At 45.1% G+C, this 26,098-nt stretch overlaps 1 protein-coding gene across 4 annotated transcripts in view; it reads left to right on the forward strand.

Moving 5' to 3' along the window:
* Positions 1–26,098, forward strand: part of WDR27 (WD repeat domain 27) — a 162,912-nt gene that overhangs the window by 18,250 nt on the left and 118,564 nt on the right. For all 4 annotated transcript variants that reach the window (XM_069954504.1, XM_069954503.1, XM_069954502.1 and 1 more), the window contains exons 11-17: positions 6,947–7,011; positions 7,362–7,492; positions 9,089–9,159; positions 15,596–15,674; positions 17,718–17,789; positions 19,732–19,838; positions 21,827–21,916. In XM_069954504.1, the coding sequence (XP_069810605.1) occupies positions 6,947–7,011; positions 7,362–7,492; positions 9,089–9,159; positions 15,596–15,674; positions 17,718–17,789; positions 19,732–19,838; positions 21,827–21,916 (615 nt within the window). The remainder of the gene's footprint in view (positions 1–6,946; positions 7,012–7,361; positions 7,493–9,088; positions 9,160–15,595; positions 15,675–17,717; positions 17,790–19,731; positions 19,839–21,826; positions 21,917–26,098) is intronic.

Here is a 26,098-nt window from a genome sequence, read left to right on the forward strand (position 1 = left end):
GCGCCAGAGACTTTGTCTGTGAAAAGAGCCGTGCAGCGTGCGCTGCAAAAGATGACTGCTGATGATGATATTGAGGCCTACTTAACTGTCTTTGAGCGTGTGGCTGAGAGAGAGAAGTTACCCTCCACTGAGTGGGCAGAAGTGATTGCGCCTTATTTAACAGGCGAACCTCAAAAGGCCTATTATGACCTCAGTGAGCAAGAGGTCAAAGACTATCCTCGGCTAAAAGCAGAGATACTCGCCCGACTAGGAGTTACTGCTGCTGTCCGTGCCCGGAGGGTCCGCAACTGGAGCTACAGTCTGGACAAGTCAGCGAGGTCCCAGATGTACGACCTGATCCATTTGGCAAGAAAGTGGTTGGAGCCAGACACCTCTACTCCTGCCCAGATCCTAGAGAGGGTCGTGATGGATCGCTACCTCCGTGCCCTTCCTGCTGATCTACAACGCTGGGTGGGACAAGGCGACCCTAGGAGTGCCGACGAACTCATCAGCCTTGTGGAGAGGTTCCAGGCGACCGAGGACTACCTCCGTGATGTTCCTGCAGCACCGTCACCTCCCCGGAGTGCCAGATCTGTGCCATCATCTGGTAAGAGACTTCCATCTATTGGGGGAGTGTGGAGGGGTGCTGATAGAGGGAAGAGCGCTCAGGAGGTAACTCAGGGGCAAAAGACTGGTGATGGTCCCCGGTGGCTAAGTGGCCCTAAAAAGGACTCCCTGCCAAGGAGACCAGGCCCTATCCAGTGCTGGAGATGCCATGAGACGGGACATATGTCTGCCCATTGCCCTCTTACCACTGAGCCCATGGAGTGTGACGCTAGCCGGCGTCAGTCGCTATTTGCGGAGCCGTCTTTTGTTGCAGTCACTGGACTAGAGACTGAACCACAAGTCTGCAACATTACTGTAAATGACTTCCCTGTTAAGGCGTTGCTGGACTCAGGAAGCCTTGTCACCCTGGTGCATGCCAGCCTGGTGGCTGGGGACTTTGTGCCAAAAAGACATATGAGTGTGGTATGCATACATGGTGATACAAAGGTTTACCCTATAGTACTGGCTAATGTCGGGACTGAACTAGGCACGGTACAATATGAAGTGGGTGTGGTTAAAAACCTTATGCATAATGTGATATTGGGGCGCGATTTTCCTTTGTTCTGGGCTCTATGGGGAAAACAACAATCCCCTGAAAGGAGTGAGGAGACCCCTAAGTCTATTGCATTACCCACGGTAAATGATAAAAATGTACAGGAGGAATATGATGCTTTTCCTTTGCAGGTCCTGGCTGGTGAGGAAGAGGCTCCTCCCACTGCGCAAAATGTTCCAGACTTAGAGGTGTCTAGGGATAATTTTGGTACTGCACAATTACAGGACCCCACTCTCAAAAATGCGAGAGAGCAGGTCACTGTTATGAATGGGGTACCTCAGGAGCCAGAAGCTGAGAAAAAATTTCCACATTTTTCTGTGACTAATGATCTCTTATATAGAGTCACTAAGATTAATGATGAGGTTGTGGAACAGCTTCTGGTACCTAAGCCGTACCGGCGTCAGGTACTCGACATGGCCCATAATCATGTCCTTGGGGGCCACTTGGGGACAGATAAAACACAGGAGAGAGTCCTCCAGAGGTTTTATTGGCCTGCGATTTATGCTGACATAAAAAAATACTGTGAGTCGTGCCCCACATGTCAGCTTAGCGCTCCAGTGTCGCATTTTCGCAGTCCTTTGGTTCCACTCCCCATCATAGAGGTACCTTTTGACCGGATCGCAATGGACTTGGTGGGTCCCATTGTAAAGTCGGCTAGGGGACACCAGTACATTCTAGTTGTGTTGGACTACGCGACCCGCTATCCTGAGGCTGTACCCCTAAGAAACACTGCCTCTAAAACAATTGCACGGGAATTGTTTTATATGTTTTCCAGGGTGGGGATCCCCAAAGAAATCTTGACCGACCAAGGTACCCCATTTGTGTCAAAGGTAATGAAAGAGCTATGCAAACTGTTTAAAATCTCACACCTACGTACCTCTGTATATCACCCACAGACAGACGGGTTAGTGGAGAGGTTTAATAAAACCCTGAAACATATGTTAAAAAAAGTGGTGGAAAAGGATGGTCGTGATTGGGATCACTTACTACCTTATCTGATGTTTTCTATTAGGGAAGTACCCCAAGCATCCACAGGGTTCTCTCCCTTCGAATTAGTCTATGGTCGTCACCCTAGGGGTTTGTTGGATATAGCGAAAGAGACATGGGAAAGTGAGTCCACCCCATACAAGAGTGTTATAGAGCATGTAGCACAAATGCAGGACCGTATAGCCACTGTAATGCCCCTAGTAAGGGAACACCTCCAGAGGGCGCAAGAGGGCCAAAGCAGAATTTACAATCGTTCTGCAAGAATCAGGACATTTAGCCCAGGTGACCGGGTACTCATTCTTGTTCCCACGGTAGAAAGCAAATTCTTAGCAAAGTGGCAGGGTCCCTATGAAATTGTAGAGAAGATCAGTGAGGTAAACTACAAGGTACACCAACCAGGTAGAAGGAAGCCTTTCCAAGTTTATCACATAAACTTGATCAAGCCCTGGAAAGACAGGGAATCCTTGGTGGCGACAAAGCCTGTTGGTCATCTGTCACCACCAATCCCTCCGGTCAGGATTGGTGACACTCTATCAGTGTCCCAGAAGCAGGAAGCTAAGGAGTTCCTGCAGAGAAATAAAGGCAAGTTTTCTGACCTACCAGGGCGTACGCATCTCATTAGTCATCATATTGAAACTGAGCCTAGAAGCAGAGTAAACCTTAAGCCCTATAGGATACCAGAAGCAAGGAGGGAGGCGGTATCATCCGAGGTAAAACGTATGCTTGACCTAGGAGTCATTGAGGTGTCCCAGAGCGAGTGGTCCAGCCCGATTGTGTTAATCCCAAAGCCCAATGGAACTTGGAGGTTCTGTAATGACTTTAGAAAGTTAAATGAGATCTCCAAGTTCGATGCCTACCCCATGCCCAGGGTAGATGAGTTGATAGAAAGGATGGGTAATGCCAGGTACATAACTACCCTTGATCTCACTAAGGGCTACTGGCAGATCCCACTCACTCCTAAGGCTAGAGAGAAGACTGCATTCTCCACCCCTGATGGGCTCTTCCAATACGTAGTGATGCCATTCGGGTTACATGGAGCCCCTGCCACTTTTCAGAGGTTGATGGACTTGATTCTGCGACCACATCGTGATTACTCCGCTGCCTACCTCGATGATGTGGTCATTTTTAGCCCGGATTGGGAAAGTCACCTCTGTAAGGTCCAGGCGGTGTTAGATGCCATAAGTGATGCGGGGTTAACCATCAATGCAGAGAAGTGTGCACTAGCCTTAGAGGAGGCCAAATACTTGGGCTACGTTATTGGTAGGGGGTTAGTGAAACCACAACTAAATAAAATCGAGGCAATACAGAATTGGCCTCAACCCCTCACAAAGAAACAGGTCAGAGCTTTCCTGGGTATTACGGGCTATTACCGGAGGTTTGTGCCGAATTTTGCTTCAGTTGCAGCCCCACTAACTGACCTGACAAAGGGTGCAAAGTCCGCAATGGTGACATGGACTCCAGAGGCCGAGAAGGCTTTTCAAAGCCTTAAGTCTGCCCTGTGCCAACAGCCTGTGCTAGTTACCCCTGACTTTAGGCGAGAGTTTTTGGTACAGACAGACGCCTCTAACACAGGGTTAGGTGCCGTCCTCTCACAGGTCGTGAATGGCGAGGAGCACCCGGTGATGTACTTGAGTAGGAAGCTATCCCCGGCCGAGAAAAACTACGCCATTGTGGAGCGAGAGTGTCTGGCAGTGAAGTGGGCCTTAGAGTCCCTGAGGTACTACCTGCTAGGCAGGAAATTCAGGTTAGTGACAGACCATGCCCCCCTAACATGGATGAAGCTAAACAAGGAGAAAAACGCAAGGGTGACTAGGTGGTTTTTGTCCCTACAAAACTTTAATTTTACTGTGGAACACCGGCCAGGGAAATTACAGGCAAATGCTGACGCCCTATCTAGGGTACACTGCCTGTGGGGACAATACGCTCAGCCCTCCGGTCTGAAAAAGAGGGGGGGGATATGTGGACATGTCACGGGAAAAGTGCTCGAGGGGGTGTACATCTCACCCAGGTTAATACGGAGTGTGAGATGGTAAGTCCAGGAGGCATCTGTGCTCAGCAGTGTTATGCTGCTGAGCTATTATTTATTATTGCCGGGCCTGGACTTACATGGAATGGCAGATAGGTTTTGGTAGTGGGATTTGCCATTCCCTCCCCCCGATCCAGGTCAGGTTTTGGGGTCAGGTGTCTCTGGCCCTAATCAAGCCTGACAGAGAAAAGCCCTGCAGAGGATCCTTGGTTTGCTCTCAGACAGGAGTGAACAGCCTGCATGGTGTGTTCGCTGGGAGCTGGGGCTTATGCACACCCTGCAATATTACCTGCCAAGTGAAGTGCCAGAGAGGTAACCTGCTGTATTAGTAAGCGCCCAGACGGGCAGGACTTTTTGTTTTGTTTATTCTCACTGCACGGTGTTGCTGTATTTATGTTGCTGGACCGTTTATGCTACAAATAAACACCCAAAGCTGTTTTATGAGCCCAAGTTTGCTGCCTGAACTGTGTCCAAACACACCATCCCCCGGGAAGATCCCTACAGCGCGTAGTTATGAGGTTGATGCGTACGCTGGAAAGTATACGATATACGGCCGCACAATGCACACTACGTATGAGCCTATGGCCGGATCGTATACGGCGCCTTGAAAAATGAATAAGACCATTGTTTGCGGCCGGAACTGTTCCAACTCAAGGCCGTGGATTTCCATGCGGTCCCGTACGGAGTACTTATTTCAGCCAAATTGAACTTGATTTTTAGATCCAAAAGGTTCTGTGTGTTTTATTGGGCTGGACGAAGATTTCCAAGTAAATGACCTGCCTCAGATCGCATCGAAACAAGCTAGGAAGCATAACTGTACTACGGGCGTATGTTCGCGGTGCTGGATCGACGCTCGTTTACTGGGCCTATTCCACGGCCCGATGATCGTTGAGCGAGGGCTGCAGGGACATCGTTACCGATGTCCTTGCAGCCCTTGCATGATACTTCTCCTTCGCTCTGTCTTCCTTCCCGGGTCTCGCGCGCTCTAGCTTCAGAATGGCCTGTCAGCTGACAGGCTACTCAGCCAATCACAGGCCGCGGCGGTCCCAGACTGTGATTGGCTGAGCGCTCCGTCAGCTGACAGGCCATTCTGAAGCTAGAGCGCGCGGGACCCGGGAAGGAAGACAAAGCGGAGGAGAAGCCCTGCAGGTAATGTATGCTGCGCTTCTCAAATTGTCGGTCGCCTGCCGCGCACCGCTATTCCACCGTAGCGATGTGCGGTGGGGGAACAATGATTTTAGGTCTGGCCCTAAATGAACGATCAGCCGATGACACGATCATCGGCTGATTGTTCTCTCTATTCCACCGAGCGATAATCGTCCGAATCAGGCCAAATGGGGCCGATTATCGTTCATGTGGAATAGGGCCCTTAGAGCACGTATATAATCAAGCCGGGCAAGATACCAACACATTGCTCCTACAAAAAGAGGCTCAAAGAGGTCCGTCTGATAAAGCTCAAGCAGATATAGGCTTAAATGATAAAATAGAACTAAATATGTTTATTTGAAGCTAAAAGTCATAACAGTTTATATAAAAGAAATTTAGATTTTGTTTTTATTCACAAGTGTAACGCCCACTGCTGTACGTCATCGGGTGAATGTTTTTAATCCCAGGACAGACAGAAGGGGCGAGGTCTGAAGAAGTGCGCGAGCGCGAACCAGCTGTTGCCTATTTTCCTGCTGGCGTACCATGTTTGAGCCCTGAAATGTCCTGTAAGTTTTAGCTTACCTGCACGCAATAAAGAAGATCACATCATTGGTTCATTGCCCTCTCTAATTTCTTTTTTAACCTGGACTGTTATATATGCTAATACTACAAGGAGAAAATGAGCACCAACCAGTGATCGCAGATAGTATATGTGTCAAATCGGCTGCATACAAGATAAATGGCGATCGATTTATTCCTCCAGCAGTAGTGCCGGTAGCCTTTGTCTGCTATATATACAGAGTTAGAAAATGTTAACCTGTAGAAGAAGCATCACATCATTTTTTTTAAGGCAACCTATTTTTATATTCCTCTAAATGTATCACATATCTAAAAGTCTTAAAGGAGTCCATTTACCATAGAGTACAAGGCACCAAATAAAACAACTCCAAAGTGACTCCTAATGTTCTCCCACGGCCGCTCCGGACTGCTCACCTGACAGCTTTCTATCTATGCACAATACTGACAGAAAACTAGAGCAGCATCCACCTACATGACAGTTTCCCTAGGAACCCCCACTTTGTATTAAAGGGGTAAAATACATGCTGAATCATTCCCCCCTCCTGGAGACTAACAATTCCTTCCTTACTTGTGATTACCTTTTCAGTCTTCTTTCCCTCAGTTCTGTGCTGAAGACACAGAAAACTGTATGTGAGCTGTTTTTTGTGTTTTGTAATGCTGGGAGGGTTAATCTGAGGCCAAGTTGCTGACGACCTCACTATGATTACTCTTCCCGGCATTACAGAGTGCAGAGACAGCCGGCCAGGGACACTAATTACATGTGTTTACATGAGCCTTCTCGAAAAGGAAAGTGGGGAGCAGTGGGAGACGGACAGAACAGCTCACACACAGTTTGCAACAGAAAGCAGCAGCTTAGAACTGGGGGAAGGAGACTGAAAAAATAATAAGTATGGAAGGAATTGTTAGTGTCCAGCTGGGGGTGTGATTCAGCATGTATTTTATCTGATTAGTTTTTCAGTAACATATCTGCTATAAAATGACAATAAATGTAAGATGTTTGAACTGTGTGTGTATTGTAATATTTCATCTCCTTCCTAAGCTTTCCAAATGGTTTTGATTTTCTTTTACAGATCATCCCAACCTCAGCATTCAGTTAGCTGGATCAGTCTCTATTTCTAGTAAATCTGGACATAAAGTAAGTTACAGAACATTTAACATTTTTCTTGTCTAAATGTTACTTAGCAAGCCATGGGAGGGGGAGCCCTCTATGTATCCCATTGTGGCCTTTTAGACGAGCCGGCTGCAGCAACATGATAGCAAGTGCCCATCTTCTTAACTGACCCAGGTTTAAATAGCCTTTACATGGTGCAACTAAAGCGGCAAAAACACTGATCGCTGGGTCATTCATTCATTGTTTTTATGCCTTCTATTTTTTATTTTCAAAGTCTTTTGTGAAAATAATTCTACATTTTACATTGTCATTTAATAATGTAACATCTGTCTTGTTGTCTCATCCCATGAGTTTGTACTTTTCATTTTGTGCAGGATCTTTGTTTAATCGCATCAATGTTTGGCTGCAAAATCTCTCTGATGCGGTTTGACCCTCAAGCCTTCTGGCTACGTCAGCGGGGACTGCAGAATCTTGGAACAGGAACAAGTTTGTCTATTGTTTCTAGGTAATAGTAATAACAAATTCTTTCATACCAAGACAACCTACGTTTTAATTATACTGAATGTCAGTGCAACAATAATTTATGTACTGCATTTAAGGGGTCATTTACTCGTCTGTAGAATTCAGTCTGCGGACTGGACCTGGGAGCTCCCAGCATCATGATTAATTATGTTTTTGGGAGCTCCTAAACAGTTTAAAAGTTTACCCTGGTGTACTGACATAGTCGCTAGTGTAGTGACACAGCTGCTAGTGTACTGACACAGTTTAAAAGTTTGCGTTAGTGTACTGACACAGCCACTAGTGTACTGACACAGCCACCCAACCCCTTACCCATCAAGCTGGCTGACATTGCTATGAAACCACAAATGATGTTCCAGGCCTCAATATATAATGGTTTTGCTCAATTTGCGAATGCTTCCTGTTCTATGCCATTTTTATTACTACATGTATGCGGTTTATTGCTAAGTAGTATTGTGTATATTTTATTAACCTGTCTCGAGAGACAACCTTGTCCTGAATCTTAAAGCCTGAGATTGAACCTTGAACTGCTGGTAGATGTGACAGCAAAGGCGAGATGGATTCACATCAGACACAGCACATTTCCCAGTATTTAACTCATTCACATATCCATGTGTAGTATATTCTATATACAGTATGTTCCCTCAGCCAGCTGGAAGCGTAATTATTATGGTAAGTTCTTCTACGTTATGAGGCAGTAATGCATAGTGCATTGGAATATAGACGTCCAAAAAATACAACTGGGTCCAGCACTTGAGTAAACCAGCTTGCTTTATTTGTGACTCTTACAATGAATTTAGGGTAACAGCACGTCATGATTAGGGGTACGCTCCGTACTGGAAAGGCATTGGCGTCCTTCTAAGCATGCCGGGATGTTACCCCTGATTGGTTTTAAGAGTCACTAATAAATCAAGTTGGTTCACTGCAAGCACTGGGCCCGGTTGTATTTCTTGGACGTTTCTCTGCACATATTAGCGTGGGGGCCGTGCTTCATCGGTGACCAGGATCAGTCAGCTGGCTTTACCTTCATATTGGAACATATACATATTCCAGTGCATAATGATGAAAAGTTTCAAAAATAAAATAAACAAAATAATTTGTTACAAACCGTGCTCATGAAAAAGAACAAACATGAGGATTTTTAGTATAAGTAGTTGAATTAAAATAGAAGTGCTGATTTTAATGAAAAATAAAAGAAATCCCATAAATGAAAAAAAATGCTAATGACCTTGTCACAAAGCGTTCCACAGACATGTGGACAGCGCTGTTAAAAAAACAAACAATCAATCATAAACATTGTTTTTACACTTACCATACCCCTGGAGTCTCCGTTTGAATTTCCCGCTGTTTGCAGGTCCCTGAAGCTCCAGTTGGTGTCTTCATTTTTTCTTTGCTTCCTGGTTTGGGCTTTCCCATGATGCACTTTGTCTCCTGCGATGTCTAACTGACTCTGTAAAACTGTTAGATGGCTTACAGCTTGTTCAGCCAATCCCAATAAAGTATTCACCTTGTTATCAAACTCCCGTCACATTGGAGGCGATGGCTGAATCCAGTCTTATTGTCTGTTTTTTGTTTTCTCTAGCGATCCTCTGTTATCGACATCTCCTTTACGTTGTGAACTTCCAAAGAAGAAGGACAAACAAAAAACAAATGGTATGTAAGGACTGGGAGAGAGGTCAACTGAAAAATGTATAGCTTTTCAAAGATGCACCAGCAGAAACCGAAAAAAATAACAGAGATGTTAATAACAGGTCGAGTAATTTCCAATGCTTGAGTAACAAGCCTTATTGAAAACAATAGAAGACTCAAGTATATAACCAGAGCAGGAGGGTACCTGGCTAATCTGAAGTGACAGTCTGGCCCTCAGGGGGTTAAGGATACAGGTCACAGTCAGACAATAATGCATTATCGTCTTATTGTGTCTTCATATCCATCGAGACTTGACCTTCTAAATTAGCAGAGGATCTCGCAGCTGATCCGGAAGGGCCGATCACAGATACACTTTAGGAGCTTATTCCCACGTCCTGTATTTGGCAGACCCTAGAGACGAAGAAGACCTTTAATGGAATATTAATATTGCTACATCATGCTGGTCGGGGAAACACTCCATTAGGCCCCATTCACACGTCCGTGTCAGTTTTTACTGTCAGGAAATCCTGATCAAGAGGCCTCAAATGGCATCGGGAAACCATCAGGAAACACCTTCAGAATTTCCTGATTAGAAGAAAAAAAATAAGTGTTTTAAATATGGTCTTGTATGCCAACATACATCACAAGTACCCACATAGCCCCTAGTGCCACCGTGTTCCCCTCATGTGCCCTGCCATCATCTCCCCCTCATGTGCCCTGCCACCATGTTCCCCTTGTGTACTGTGGCCCCTACCCCCCTTGTGTACCGTGCCACTGTGTCCCCCTCATGCCATGTGTCATCCTCTAATCTGTTGCAGAACTACAACCTTCATTATGACCTGCCACTAGGACATGATGGGAGATGTAGTTCTGCAAACTGGATGGTCACAGCTTGCAGAAGTACAACCCCCATCATGTCCTGCTTAGCAGGTCATGATGGGAGTTGTATTTCTGCAGCCTGTGGCCACCTAGGTTGCAGGGTATAATGGGAGTTGTAGTTTTGCAACCTGAATGGCCACAGGCTGCAGAAGGACAACTCCCATCATGACCTGCCAGCCGGGGATGGGGTGGGGGTGGCGCCATCTGGCGCAGCAGCAGGGGGCCGGGCCAATTTCATTCCCTGGGTGAAGGGGTTGGGTTGCTGAAGTCTGGGAGGCCAGAATTGGAGACTGGGCGGCGCTGCTGAGTTCCAGGGGGGGGGGGGGGGGCCGTCTCTGAAGCTCCGGGGGGGGGGGGGGGGGGGGTTCAGAGATGGCCCCTAAAAAATCCTGACCTATTTTACGGAACGGACACCCTTCAGGAAAAATCCTGAAGGGTGTCCGTGACTAATGTATCCCTATAGGTCCAGAAATCCGTCCAAATTTCATGATGGGAAGTCCAGGTAGATTTTCCTGACGTGTGAAGGGGACCTTACAGGGCTTCCCCTTCCGTAGGTATGTCCACAAAATACGGGACGTGGGAATAAGCCCTAAGTCTGTGCAAATGCATTAGGCTCAGCAACCTTCCAACAACCGTTTTGTTAACAAGCACCTGTGCAGCACGCAGTAATCGCTCGAGCAAATACTGTACTCAATGGAGCATGTTCGATCATCTCTAGTTATATTCTAAATTGTATATTCTTCCCTACTTTCCCGCTGTGTTAAATATCCATCTGAATTGTGCCTAGAATGTTCCTGAATAAAATACGATTCATGAAATAAGCCCTTCAGATTGAGAAAAAGAAGACACAATCACCAAAGTGAGGAAGATGCAGTTACAGGCATAGGTGGTGAAAAAAGTTCTTTCAGATCTGGTGCCAGAAAGCGCCAGAGATGATGGGAGTTGTAGTTCTGCAACAGCTGGAGAGCCAAGGTTTCCCACCCTTGGTTTAAAGAAACCGTCTTACAAATAACGTTCCCTAACAGATGTATCCAAGTCCTTCATTTGTAAGCGTTCGTCTTTTATTAGTCTGTGAAACGTGTCATGCTAAATGACTTTAACAAAGACATTCATTGACCATGCCATGTTTTCACTTCATACATCATTTAGCGAGCATGAAATAAAATCACTTTGCCTTGTAGAAGAGATTAGGACGGAGAGGATGAGAAGCGAGTCTTGGAATGGTCCTAGCAGCGTGTGTTGGACATTAAATGTTCCAAAAGTTCTGGCGCTATTTACATTGAAAGACTTTACCAGCCACACGCAGTTTATTTCATAAATCTTGTGAGACTGCAGCTTCTGCCTCAGCCGCTTTCTCATACAATGAAAGGAAGGATAAAAACTGATGTCTGTTTTACTAGTCACATGTTTATTTGCAGAGATACATGAGCTTCAAACATTAAATCATAACCAAGTTTGTAGTCTCAAAAGCCTCCCCCCCCCCTTCCCCCCGCACTTCAGTTCTTAATTCCTATGTACTAAGATAAGGCTATTTGCAGTATACTTATAAGCCATGGGCACATTACAGACATTTTTATTTATTTTAGTAAATTGCATTCTATGTATTTTATTAAATGTGTGATGAGCTGGATATCACCTTGTGGTAGGACTTGGGTAAACTGAAAGAGGAAGCGGCTTAAAGGAGAATTCCGGGCTGGGGTGGTTTTTGGCAGAGTGCTGAGGAGGGGGAGGATGAAAGAAGTAACATGGACTTACCTCCCCGCTCCTGTGCTGATGGCGGTATCTTACAGCGATCCTGGCCGCTTCCTGGTAAGAGAGGGGACCTGATACGTCACATGGCAGGCCCACGCAGCCAGTCAGTGGCCATAACGGGGTCCCGCCTTAGACGTTGACTGGTTGAGCGGGCCTGACACACCATGTCTCAGGTTCCCACTCAGATCCAGAAAAGACCCTACTATATGGATAGATTTTTTGCTAAATCAGAGCGATTTGGTCAGATATTGTTCCGTTAAATAAAGACAACGATCAGCCGAAGAGCCGATCATTGTTGTCTTTCAACATGTTTAAAAATCATCAGCTGCCTGCCGTGCATCGCTATGTCATAGCTGATGCACGGCTGATGTAAGGGTAAAGAAAATAATAAAGACATATACTTACCTGGCTCCCCTGGTGTTCTCCTGCCTTGTTTCTGGGATTCCCAACCTACTGCAGCCACCTCTGGCACTTTCAAGCCAATCTCTTTCACACTCTGTCCATGTCAGGAACTGTCCAGAGCAGTAGAAAATCCCCATAGAAAACCTCTCCTGCTCTGGACAGTTCCTGACATGGACAGAGGTGGCAACAGAGAGCCCTGTGTCAGACTGGAGAGAATACATCACTTCCTGCACTCCTTTAACTTTTTATAGTCTCAATCTTACATATGGGTATCAGGCAATACCAAGACTGCTGTAACGGAGTTCTTATCTGTCAGTGACATGCTATGTTTGCACACTGTAAAATAACAGCAATTATTCAATACATAAAGGACAACTCCTGCCAAAGATTATTTTTTTATATGTTATTACATAAGGAAAGTTAGACAAATTCCTAATGTACATTAATTATGGAAAAATGCACATATAGTGCTATTTCCCTTAATTCAGTAGATCAGACAGGCTCCAAATTCTCTTAAAAATAGTGACGTCACAAATCAGGTGTAATTCATATGAAGTGTCCAGCAGGGGGCTACTTGTAGAAGTCTATGTAGTGTATTGTCTATGGAACTCTGGTGTATTGTCTATGTGAAGACTATGTAGTGTAGTGTTAGTGAGGCACCGTTTAGGGAGGGAGGGGGAGGTAGTTAGATGCACGGGCACCTCTCTCCCTCCCTGCTCAGTGCTGTCCATCTCCTTCTCTCCCTATGTGAGCGTACTTCATTGGCAACACAGGGAGGGAGAGAGGGTGATGCAAGTCTCCTTGCTCCCCAAATTATTCCATAGAAATCAATAAAGGATATTGTACTGTAAGAAGTCATCTCACTAACACTACACTACCTAGTCTTCCATAGACAATACACTACATAGAGTTCACTAGGCAATACACTACCTAGTCTTCCATAGACAATACACTACATAGTGTTCCAAAGACAATAGACTTCTACATATAGTGCGCCCCCCTGCTGGACACTTCATATGAATTACACCTGATTCGTGACGTGTCGGTTTTTTAGAGAATTTGAAGCATGCCTGATCTACTAAATTGAGGGAAATAGCCCTATATGTGCATTTCCCATAATTAATGTACATTAGGAATTTGTCTAACTTTTCTTATGTAATAACATATTAAAAAATACGTTTTGCCCTGAGTTCCCCTTTAAATTAACAGCGTTATTTTAAGTCTTTAATAACTGTCATTGAAGTCTAAGGAAACAGTGGCCGCTAGTTCATAGAATAGCGGCCGTCAAGGACATAAATTGGCCGCCACAGAATGCATTTGGCTCTTTTGCAGCTATTCTATGCTCCATGTATAGTAAGGTCTAACACTGAGGAAGCTTGCGTCTACACATAGGAGTGCGGTTCATGTGGTTTCCCTAATATATAAGTGATACAACACTGTTTTCCACATTGTGTGATCACATATATGGCCCCATGCATGTCGCTCATGCGTGAAATTAGGAACAAAACAAGCTGTAAATCTCATCTATTTCTTGACTTTGTGAGAAAAATGAGGTCGCCTGTATTTTATATCATGGAGATGACTAAAAAGGGATGGAATTTGGAGTTAGAAGACGGCATTAACATCAGGCAAGTCCGTCCCGTTTCCACATAAACTAGAACGAGCTTCAGCTCACACCATCTGACCACAAAAATGCCGCCCAGGCTACCAAAAACTTTTACTCTTCAAAATGAGTTGCAAACCTGCCAGTGAGCTATGTGTGCACAAAGAACGTCCAAAATGATCAATGATCACACGTAATTAAAGTGAGACACTAGATCAACCGTGCTGCCCTGGAAAAGCCATCTATTATCTGCCCACAGGACCGTCCATGATTGCTTTTACGAGCGCAGCTTGGAATTTCACAGAATGGCATTTCTGCTTCTTGCTATTATATAAGTGCAGTGAGTTATGTCGTAAGTGTCTTTCCAGGATACCACAGTCGTTGGGGTTTCAGATATGTGCACCATAAGCACTTCTGCAAACCAGACGATTAAGATGACATATTTGTCCTCCGGCCTCACGTGAAGTCGTTGGGGCTTTTTTGCAAGTGAAGTATTGTACGGTTTTTTTCTTCTTTTTCTTCAAATATTTTTGTGTTTTTTTAAATTTGCACATTTTAGTGTTATTTTATTTTTTCTAACTTTTCAAGGTGCACGGCCTGTAGAAACAGGGTGGTAAATGGGACAGTGAAGTAGCAGCCCCAGATAGGGTTAAAGGGATACTCCGGCCATGGAAAACGCTTAATATATTGTTACCCTTCGGCTAAAAACACGCACAGCAGTTTTTTTTTTTTTGTTTTTTTTTTAAACTGGCACTGCAGTATTTGTGCCAAAACCAGAAGGGTTTTTCTGAGATGCTTCTTCTGAGATGGACTCATCTCGGCAGTGACAGCCATCTCAGCCAATCACTGACTGAGACGGGACAGCCCCAGAGCTAGAGATTGGCTGAGCAGGAAGTGGCGTCCGGAACATTTAGCAGGGGACCTGAGGATGCTAGGGGAGCATGGTGAGGTAAGAATAGCATCTTTATTATGTTCAATAGAAGGGAAGAAATATATAGAAAACATGTTCCATGGCTGGAGTACTCCTTTAATGAATGTTCCTGTTGTGTTTTTTTTTTTTTTAATATGCTTTAGCCTAAATTCACATCTGAAACTTTCTCAATCCACGCTCCATAGATTTCATAGAGAATTCGCCTTGGGGAAAAAAATAGCTCTTGCAGTTTTTTGCACCAGAACATTGTTAAATGCTACCGCAGTGTTCATGTCCCAAAGCTACATGAGAGCGCACAGACACTCACCTTCCTTCCTTGTGCAGCGTCTGCACCGCATCTACTGGACACTAAATCTAGCCTGCTCGGGTGTTGGTTCGCCTAAGGCAGGGATAGGGAACCTTGGCTCTCCAGCTGTTGCAAAACTACAACTCCCATCATGCCTTGACATGCTTGACAACTGCACCTCTATTACTGGACCACATGAGCATATCTGTGTACGGGGGGCATATCTAAATACAAGGGGCATTGTATTAGGCTATAGGGAAAATACCATTATTGCTGGCCACATGGAGCATATGTGAGTATAGGCGGAATACCTGGCTTGGCAAACCTGACTACAGGGGCATTAATACCAGCTAGGGAGGACATATCTGACTACCGAGCCATTATATTAGGCGAATCTTACTACTGTGGGCATTGTATCTGGAAACTGGCATATCTGGGTAGAGGGGGCATAACTGCCTACAGGGAGAATACATGGATACAGGGGGCATAACTGACTATTACTGGTCCACTTCATTGTTTACCATGTACAGTATTTTGTTGTGGCTATGTGTTATATTGTAGCTCAGTCCCATTTAATGAATGACTGTATTATCTTTGTCTCATGCAGGGTCACAAACCAAAGTAAAGGATCAACCACTTGTGTTTCACAATAAGATCAAGTCATCCGGTTACACCACAGCACCAAGGTAACTAGACCACAAATGGACCTCATTATTAAATAAAGATCAATAACAAATACACCTTATGCTGCGTTTACACGGAACGATTATCGCGCGAATTCGCACGATAACGTTTGAATTCGACCGATAATCGTACGTGTAAACGCAGCGAATGATCAACGATTGATCTTTCAACAGGTTCTTAAATCGTCGTTGATCGTTCGCAAAAAATTCGCAGATCGATCCATGTGAACAGTCCTTCGCCGATTTAACCAATGTGTGACATAGGCTTTAAGCGATCGCAAAACGAATTTCCGTACGATATATATCGTACCGTCTAAATGCTGATCGTTATAAAAAAAAAACGTTACTCCGACATCGTTAATCGTACGATCGGGCGAATTATCGCTCCGTGTAAACGTAGCATTAAGGGGAGAATGCTATATTTCCAGCTATACAGTATGTCAGCATATAAACCAGCCAGTACATGTCTATTTCTAATTGCAGGCAGTATTACTGAAAGCTGGTAGAAACATCTATACGGTTAATATTTTATATGTGCTATGACTGTACTAGAAAAACCGTATTTAGGAGCTCACAAGGGAAATGTCTGGACTGAAGGAAATATGTTTGAGCCACACAGCGTGTAATGTATCCTCCTCTGAGTAATCCACATACCAGACCTCATCATCCGTGTGAAGGGGTGAAGACATATGTCAGACCCAATGCTTACAACTCCTTCAGCTACTGTGGATTATATTCTGTCTGCTCAGGTCCACAATTGCGGAGATGCTCTGTCCATAAATATATCACCATTATTATACAGATCATATATACACTGCTCCAGAAAGCATCCTAGGTGTATGGTGTGCAGATATTGTCACTCACCAGGTATCTCTATTTGCAATGCTCGGACATCGTCTTCTATTGCGCTACATATACAGACTGTATGGAGGAATTTTTGGATCCTTTACAGACTAAACATTTACTGTAATATTTCCAGTGACCTCGACCCTGACACAGACAGCAATTTGTCATGTAATCTAAGAGGCTTCTGACTCTTTGGTTGAAACTGAGAAGTACGGCAGAGGGAAGCTGTTTAGTTTGGCAACGGGACCATAATACTAAATGGTCATTCTATATATTACCACATTGTGTTATTCCCTATAGCTATCTATGCACATTGTGATAGAGATGCTTTATTGTCAACCCTCTTATTCTTAATTATGGGTATAGGGAAATGTGTTTTCCAGTTCCTCTGTTAGGTCTCTTTCACACCTCTGTGGCTGTTTAAGGGTCAAGAAACACTGATCAGGAAGCCTTTGAGGAGACTTCAGGAAACCATCAGTGTTTCCTAGCCGTAAAACAGGAAAAAAAATCACACTTACCTGCTGCAGGAGGAGGTAGCGGCCTCTTGTGGTCAGAGGTAGAATGCTACCTCCGGCCACAAGAGTGATTGACAGGGTCGGGAGCCAATGACTCCTGGCCCAGTCAATCACAGCACCACTACTAACTTTATGTGTTCCTGATTAGGAGTGTGTACAGTTAATGGGTCAGCGTCAGCACCCAGCTGCGCTTTCCCTGGCACTGGCGCTGGACCAGGCTGCCATGCAGTGCATCGGAAATTCCAGACAAATACCCAATCTGAATTCTAGGTGACCCACAGGCTTCTATGTGGACATGTCCTATATTTTACTGAGTTATTTTCCAGCATGGACACCCTTTTAATAAAAAAAAACGAAAGGGTGTGCGTGCCCAATAGAACCCTATGGGTCTGAAAATTTATGCAGATTTCCTGTTAAGAAATACGGATAAAATTACTGGATGTGTGAAGGGGGCTTAGTTTAGGAATTCCTGATCAGGAGGAAGACTTCAGGAAACCATCAGTATTTCCTGACAGTAATCAGTATTTATGGGCAGGAAATAATCAGGAATTCTTTAAATAGAGCCCTATGGGTCAGAAGATCTGTCCGGATAGGATTTCCCTAATGTCTTAAGGAGACCTCATTTGTCCTGGAAATTTTTGAATAATACATCACAAAAAGTTATCGGTTGCTGTCTGTTTTGCAGAATGAAAATGTTTTCTCCTAAAACAAATATAAAGACAAGGCACGTTTCAAAGGCAAAGGAAGAGATCTCAAGGTAATATTGTCTCTGCTCTGCTGGTTCCTGGTTTTGTCTTCGTGAACAATTCTCAGATTCCAAACACATGTATAGAAAATAGGTGGAAATGCTTGCAGGAAATCTGCTGTATGAGGGCACGGTTACACTGCGGAATACACATGGAGACTTCAAGTGGATTCCGTCAGGTGGTCTCTACTTGAAGTTCTGCCTGTCCCATAGACTCAATGATATTTGCTGGCGGATTCCACCATCTGCCCAAAGAATTGACATGTCAGTTCTTTGGGTGGACAGCAGAATCCGCAGGCAAATATCATTGGGTCTATAGGACAGGCAGAACTTTAAGTGGAGGTCGCCCAACGGAATCCACTTGACATCTCTGTGCGTATTCTATAGTGTGAATATAGCCCAACGCATTGTTTGATGTCAAGAAATTTGATATGTAGAAACAAGTGCAGATCATTGCTTGTGTGCAGTGCCGGCACAATTTATCCCATGGCTGGCTCACACAAATGATTACTGTATCGTTCATGCGGCCATCTAAGTGTATTGCTATCAGTCACACACCCTCTGTTTCCCCTGTTTGCGTTCGATAGCAATAAATATTACCGCCCGCACAAAAGATTCAATCAGCTGAGGAACAGGTGTCGACTGATTGCTGACACTTGCCGATTATCGGCCAAAGAAGCTTTTCTAATAATCGGACCATGTAAAAGGGCCTTAACAGGACATAAGGGGCGACAACAGCAGTCATAAGCAATAACTAGTCCTGTCTGCCCACCCTCCAATCCCCGGGGTAAGCGCTTTACAGGGCCGGTTTATATCCGTCTCGCCTTTCTAAGGCTGTGATGCTTTGTAGCATTTTTCTTCTCTTTTTTTATCCTTGTACCTTTAGTGTACTACGTCTTTCTTATATATTAAATATTTACATCTATTTATTAAGGAAATGTGAGAAAGTCAGAATGATTTTTAGCGTCAAATGCAATTTTTATTATTTTTCGCAAGAAAACCCGAATCATGAACTATCACGTATGACAAAGGCTATACATGTAATAGAGTACACGCTATAGTGTCCTTTATATTCCTTTTTTTTTTTTTTATTTCTCCAAGTTTATGGAACGGTATGATGCTGCTAATGGTAGGGAAACGTGCTGGTACATCATCCAGCACGCTTCTCAAACATGCCCCTGTATCCTCTGTGCCCTCCTTCATTACACCGTAATCTTACTTTTCCGAAGTCCGCGCTGTATGGTAATTAGTTTTAAGTAGTCACGGTGGGCTGAACTAGTCACGGTCCTGGGCATAGCTAGGCAGGGTCCTGGGCGGTTTCGAGCGCTGTAATCACGCCCAGAGGGGCGCGATTCAAAGACCTGCGCTTCGTTGACGTCACCTCCGGCTTGCGTTCCACGTCAGCAGCGCTGCAACATCTTCAGCACCCCGCGCATGCGCAGTGCGTCAGTTTCCTCTCCCGCCGTACTGCGCCTGCGCGGCGTGGTGAAGACGTCGCAGCCTCGTTGACGTGGAACACCCCGGGACTTGAAACACAAGCCGGAGGTGACGTCAGCGGAGCGCAGGTCTATGAATCACACCCCTCTGGCCGTGATTACAGCGCTTGAACCGCCCAGGACCCTGCCTAGCTACGCCCAGGACCGTTACTAGTTCAGCCCACCGTGACTTAGAACTAAGTACCATACAGCGTGGGACTTCAGAAAAGTAAGATTATGGTGTAATCAAGGAGGGCACAGAGGGTACAGGGCCATGTTTGGGAAGCGTGCTGGGCGATGTACCAGCACGTTTCCTTATCATTAGGGGCATATTCTGCGTGATTGGTTCCCTTTAATACCGTTATTATTAGTTCATGACACCATCAGTATAGCGGTATAAGCTATTGTCTGGGTTAGAAATAGTTTCTAACTTACCTGAATCTTCACTGATTTGGCCATTGTGTTCTTCTTATTTTTAGAGGAGCCAGAAAAGAGTATCCGCTGGATGTCCAAGCACCCTGCACTCTTCATAAACAGATAGCACTTTCTAACAAGCCGACATCTGCCTGTAGCATCCAGTACTCTGGTATGAATTAACCTGTGCTTATATAATGTCTCTTCTGCAGTCATGTATTTATAGTGCAGTTGCGGTGTCCTTTTGATGCATTTCTTCATAATTAGGGCTAGATTAAAAAAAAAGAACAATGTAGGGAAGTTCCTTGCCCAGCAACATGGGTAAGTGCAATAAGGACTGATGCTGTGGTAGTAACTAGCCATAGCCTCATGGGTATCAAATGAGTAAAAGTATAGGGGGCACTGTGAGACTTGTCATGATAAAAATCTCAGGCAATAAGGTTATGTGTATCCCTACTTTTGTTACTGAATTGAAGGGTATGACAGAGGATGCTTTACAGCTATAGTTTTGATGATGAGTTATACTAGCTGACACCATTTTTTATACTATTGTATTTGACTTTTGTGGTCATTTTTTAAATCTACTCTATATAAATCATATGTTGTTTGTATTGGTACCTTTTTATCTGATTTTTATTGAACTAAGCCCATATTTCTTTCATGTAAAATTAGAACACATTATCAGGCTGATTTGCATTGACTGTGTGAATGGAACCTTAGTGTTCTGTTATCCTGCCTGTATCAGTACATTTTATGAAACGGCTCAAAGATAAAACAGCCACAGGCATTAAAGGGATTTTGCTTAATGAATTTTTTTTTTTTTTGAAATTTCCCAGGATGGTGCTAAAGTAAACAAAAAAAAAAACAATACTCACCTGCTCTGATCCCCTGCAGTTGCCATTCCCAGAATATCCGGCCCCTGGTCCTTTCTGCTTCCGACCCTGCAGTACCTGCCTACTCCACCTATCGATGACCACAGCAATGACCCGCCTCAGCCCTAGATTTTTTTAAGTGGTCAGCTTGTCATCGGCTGTAGGAGGAAACAGAGAGGACTGGATCCCATTGGAAGGTAGTAGCATGGGATTGTTATGGATGCACATAACGAGTGCTGTCATATTGACTGTCTGCTCCAAATTACAAGTTATAAAGTTTATAGTGCGCACTGAGAATCAAACACCCTGACACATTGATGGTTAAGGTGGAACTCCTTTATTCAAACATGGCTGCCAGTTTATATACCCTGGGGGCGTGTATACTTCTACTAAGGCTCGTGTCAGTACTTTATTGGCTGAGGTACAAGAGGAGTTAGTTCCGTAGCACTAGTGTTTACTAACGTAAGCTGTAAGGAATGTAAATATCTCTACGCGTTTAGAAGGTCAGCGCCATATTGTAATGGCTGCACTAAATATACAAAATATCACATCCTTTACAGGATCAGGGCAGGTGAGTATAGGATTTTTTTTTTTTATTATAAGTTCATCTCACGGACATCTTTTTAATGTTATTCCAATTTTTTCCTTCTTATATTTTAGCTTTGATGTAGCTAATGTAACAATCTTCTAAACAAATTCCTGTATATGTTTGCATTTCCCCCAAATGTCGTCTCTTGATTACATTGTCCTTATTTGTTCTTTTCTTCAAACATATTGCATTGTCTGTGCACCTCAAATATTCAAACACATAACCGCTGTCTCTACAAGGGCATTTTTTCCATTCAGATTAAATAGATTATGGCCTATGGAGGGTTCAGGCGAGGATAGGGAAAATTGAACATTACATTATTATGTTCACAAAGTCTTTACTGTTCTTACTCTATATATCAAGATATCCTGTTCATCCCTTGTCTCGACTTCCTCATAACCAGGTTGTAAAACTATGCCCATATGTTATACACATACCAGTCTCTTGTCCCAAAATGCTCCATGTAAGGTAATAGAATCCGAGCATATCGCAACGGAACAGCTGAAATGTATGCTGAATGCGAATTAGAAGTGACATACATAGAAGCTTTTTGGTGAAATGGACAGTGTGTACTGTGAACAAACATTACGATGATCAGCGTCTAAATGTCTATTTGTGTGAATGGCTCCAGGACGGGAATAGAGGTGTTCTTTGTCATTCGGGGGTTTGCTATTAACATCTTTCTAATGTTTTGCTTAGGAGACGGAATGAAACTTGCCTGTGGATTAGCGGACAAATCTTTATTGGTGTTTAGCTCTACTTTCATTGGGGAGCCGGCTGTTTTTACAGGTATTTTCATAGCACTTATATGGATGCTTTATACTGCAGTTGAAAAATAATACATGATCAGACAATGTTTGACATATAATGAATTACAGGAAGCACCTGTGTACATATGGTGAGAGCCTCCTTTTTTTTCTCCCATTCTACCTGCAGGAACAATGGTGAGAGGTAACAGCTTGTTCACACTTGTGTTGCTTGGTGGCCACTCTCTCTGCCGGCACCGCCTGCGGGGTTCAGGGCAGCCCTTGGGGTTTGATCCTGTGACATTGGGGTTGCAGGGCCATTCCGTGGCCCCCCTTCCCCGCTTGCGCACGCTTTGTGGGGTTTGCGCCCACTGACCGGCACAGTGTTGTTTGGTTAGGGACTCATGTGTATCAGAGACCTGCATGTGGTACATAAGGCAATATGGTTGGATGAAATTATATACTAACTTCTGATGTTGGTTTTTAATGTAGCTGAACAAGCTTTCGTGTCACCCATGGGTGCGATGTGCAGCCATTTCTGTCCCGTAGGCTTGTGCATATAATGAATTACTGTGTATAGGGATGAAGGCTTGCAGCAGTTCTATGGTTTCACGTTTTTTAAAGAAGCATTCCGGAAATATTTTTCATTCCCCCCCACACACACTATGTGCTGGTGCGTATACTCACCAGCAATGATCAGTGTCCTGCGGCGCTGATCAAATCCCACGCACGGAGAGTGTGACTTCTGGCCTTCAATCGATATAGAGACAGAAGAGCGGTGATGTATACATGCGCGGAATATGAACGGCGCAGCAGGACCGGAACGAAGCCGTGCCTCGGGACACTGACCATCGATGGTGAGTATACACGCCAGCGCACAGAGGGGGGGGGGGAGACACATAAAAAAATATTTCAGAATACTTCTTTAATAAAAATGATTTAACATATCAGGGCCCATAGCCAATCGAAGCTTACAGGTAAGGGGACTGGGGGATAGACACAAGATAGGGAGAAAGGTGAAGCCTAAGTCCACATACATAAGTTGAATAGCACAATAGTCGGCACTACACAAACATCCCAGATGATGACATGTGTATTACTTACATGCGGTGCTCTGTGCAAGTAATAGCCATAGTCCTAAAAGGTAGAAATAGCCACGGCACTCACCTGGTTTAAACGTCTTTTATTGCTTCACAGCAGTATACAAAACTTGGGAAACCACACTGCAAACTTGCTCGGTTGTTTGCCAAGTTTGTATCTCGCTGCAAAGCAATAAAAGAAGTTTAAACCAGGTGAGTTTTTTATAAGATGCAACTGACTATTAGTTCCACCCTGGTTAAGACCACTGAAAATATGAAAAAAAAAAATTCATGTTAATTAAACTTCCCTAGTGATGAAAGTAATGCTGCGTTTACACGGAACGATTATCAAATTTGCGCGATAACGATCCAATTTAAAAGATAATTGTACATGTAAACGCAGCAAACAATCAAACGACGAGCGAGAAATCGTTCATTTTGATCTTTGAACATGTTCTCAAATCGTCGTTGATCGTTCGCAAAAAATTTGCAGATCGTTCCGTGTGAACAGTCGTTCGCCGATTTAACCAATGTGTGAGATAGGCTTAAGCGATCGCCAAACGATCGCAAAACGAATTTTCCGTACAATATATTGTACCGTCTAAACGCTGATCGTTATGAAAAAAAAATCGTTACTCCGACATCGTTAATCGTACGATCGGGCCAATTATCGTTTCGCGTAAACGCAGCATAATAGGTGTAAATGACAGGGCAACTTTATACCCACACATACACAGCTCTGCAGCATGCATAATGCACACCCAGCTCTGCTGCATCAAAACACACACAGCTCTGGTACTTTAGTATACCCACAGACACACACAGTGCTGTAACAACACACAGACACACACCTCTGCTACATCACCATGCACAAACAGCTCTGCTACATGCAGACACACACATTTTAATACAGATTACCCCCACCTATAGTATCTGCAGTGCAAACTCCTCACAGTCATGTAACTAATTCCATGACTCTCACACAAAAATACAATTGCTCACTGCCAATGGCAATACATAATGAGGCTCTTGGTTACCATTTGCAAATAGTGTAAACCAGGGGTGGGGAACCTCCGGCCCGCGGGCCGCATCCGGCCCCTGACACCTCCGGATGTGGCCCGCGGCTCCCCTGTGACATGCGCCGCTCTGGAGGAGAAGGAGCCGACACACACGGCATCCTCCTGTGTCTGTGACAGTTACCAGGAGGATGCTGTGAGTGCCGGCTCCTTCCCCTCAGAGCGGTGCACATCTTCTGACTCCTGCCCTCCTGTGACGTGCGCCGCGCTGGTGAGGCAGGAGCTGGCACAGACACAGGAAGATGTGTTGTATGCCAGCTCCTGCCTTACCAGCGCGGCGCAGAGCGGCGCACGTCTTCTGACTCCTGCGGGCCGCGCGCGATGACGTCATTTCATCGCGCGCCGCCTGCAGGAGAAGACCGGCACAGAAGAGAGGAGGGAGAAGAGGACCTGGACAGCGTGGGAGCGGAGGAAAGGTGAGTGGGATGTTTATTTTTTTCATTTGGGGCAGACACTGGGGGTTAACTAGGCCACCAGGGACATGACTGGGGGGGGGGGAGGTTAACTAGGCTACCAGGGACATGACTGGGGGGTTAACTAGGCCACAAGGGACATGACTGGGGGGTTAACTAGGCCACCAGGGACATGACTGGGGGGTTAACTAGGCTACCAGGGACATGACTGGGGGGTTAACTAGGCTACCAGGGACATGACTGGGGGGGTTAACTAGGCCACCAGGGACATGACTGAGGAGTTAACTAGGCTACCAGGGACATGACTGAGGGGTTAACTAGGCCACCAGGGACATGACTAGGGGGGGTTAACTAGGCTACCAGGGACATGACTGGGGGGTTAACTAGGCCACCAGGTACATGACTGGGGGGTTAACTAGGCTACCAGGGACATGACTGAGGGGTTAACTAGGCCACCAGGGACATGACTGGGGGGTTAACTAGGCTACCAGGGACATGACTGGGGGGTTAACTAGGCTACCAGGGACATGACTGGGGGGGGTTAACTAGGCTACCAGGGACATGACTGGGGGGTTAACTAGGCTACCAGGGACATGACTGGGGGGTTAACTAGGCTACCAGGGACATGACTGGGGGGGTTAACTAGGCCACCAGAGACATGACTGAGGAGTTAACTAGGCTACCAGGGACATGACTGAGGAGTTAACTAGCCCACCAGGGACATGACTGAGGAGTTAACTAGGCCACCAGGGACATGACTGAGGAGTTAACTAGGCTACCAGGGACATGACTGAGGAGTTAACTAGGCCACCAGGGACATGACTGAGGAGTTAACCAGGCCACCAGGGACATGACTGAGGAGTTAACCAGGCCACCAGGGACATGACTGAGGAGTTAACTAGGCCACCAGGGACATGACTGAGGAGTTAACTAGGCTACCAGGGACATGACTGAGGAGTTAACTAGGCTACCAGGGACATGACTGGGGGGGGGGGGGGGTTAACTAGGCCACCAGGGACATGGCTGGGGGGTTAACTAGGCTACCAGGGTATCACTAAGGATTCAAATCAGGTACAAGGGGCATCACAGAGGGTTAACTACAATAGCAGGGGCATTAGGGGAACAATACTTTGCCTTGTTCGGGTGCTGCAAACCCCCGCTACTAACTGCCGCGCACGGTATAACATTGAGTGCGGCCCTCGAATGATTTTATTAAGGCCCGACCGGCCCTCGACATGGAAAAGGTTTCCCACCCCTGGTGTAAACCATCCCACCACGGTGAGGTGGCCTCATGCTTGACATGGAACCTATACTAACTGTGGCCTCTCCTGCGCCAACAATAAGCCTATGTTCTGGGCATGCAGGATCCAACTGATACTGGCTAAATAGGCCCTATGGTGGGATGGGTGAAGTGCACGACCAAGTAGAGGCAGCCGCTCCCCCTAGACAAAAAGACAAATTTGGTCAGCTCTACTACTACACCATTCACACTAGGCAGGAGCACATTGTTTTGGCTGAAATTGCAGACACACAAAAAAAAATAGGAAATATAACAGCTCACCACTTATGGCAAGACATAAACCCATTTGTCTTTTTCTAATAACATGACTGTGACATCACTGAGGGTCCTGCAGGTCCTTCAGCTCTGTTCTGGATT

Source organism: Dendropsophus ebraccatus, chromosome 15 (genome assembly GCF_027789765.1).
Source record: "Dendropsophus ebraccatus isolate aDenEbr1 chromosome 15, aDenEbr1.pat, whole genome shotgun sequence".
Lineage (NCBI taxonomy): Eukaryota > Metazoa > Chordata > Amphibia > Anura > Hylidae > Dendropsophus > Dendropsophus ebraccatus.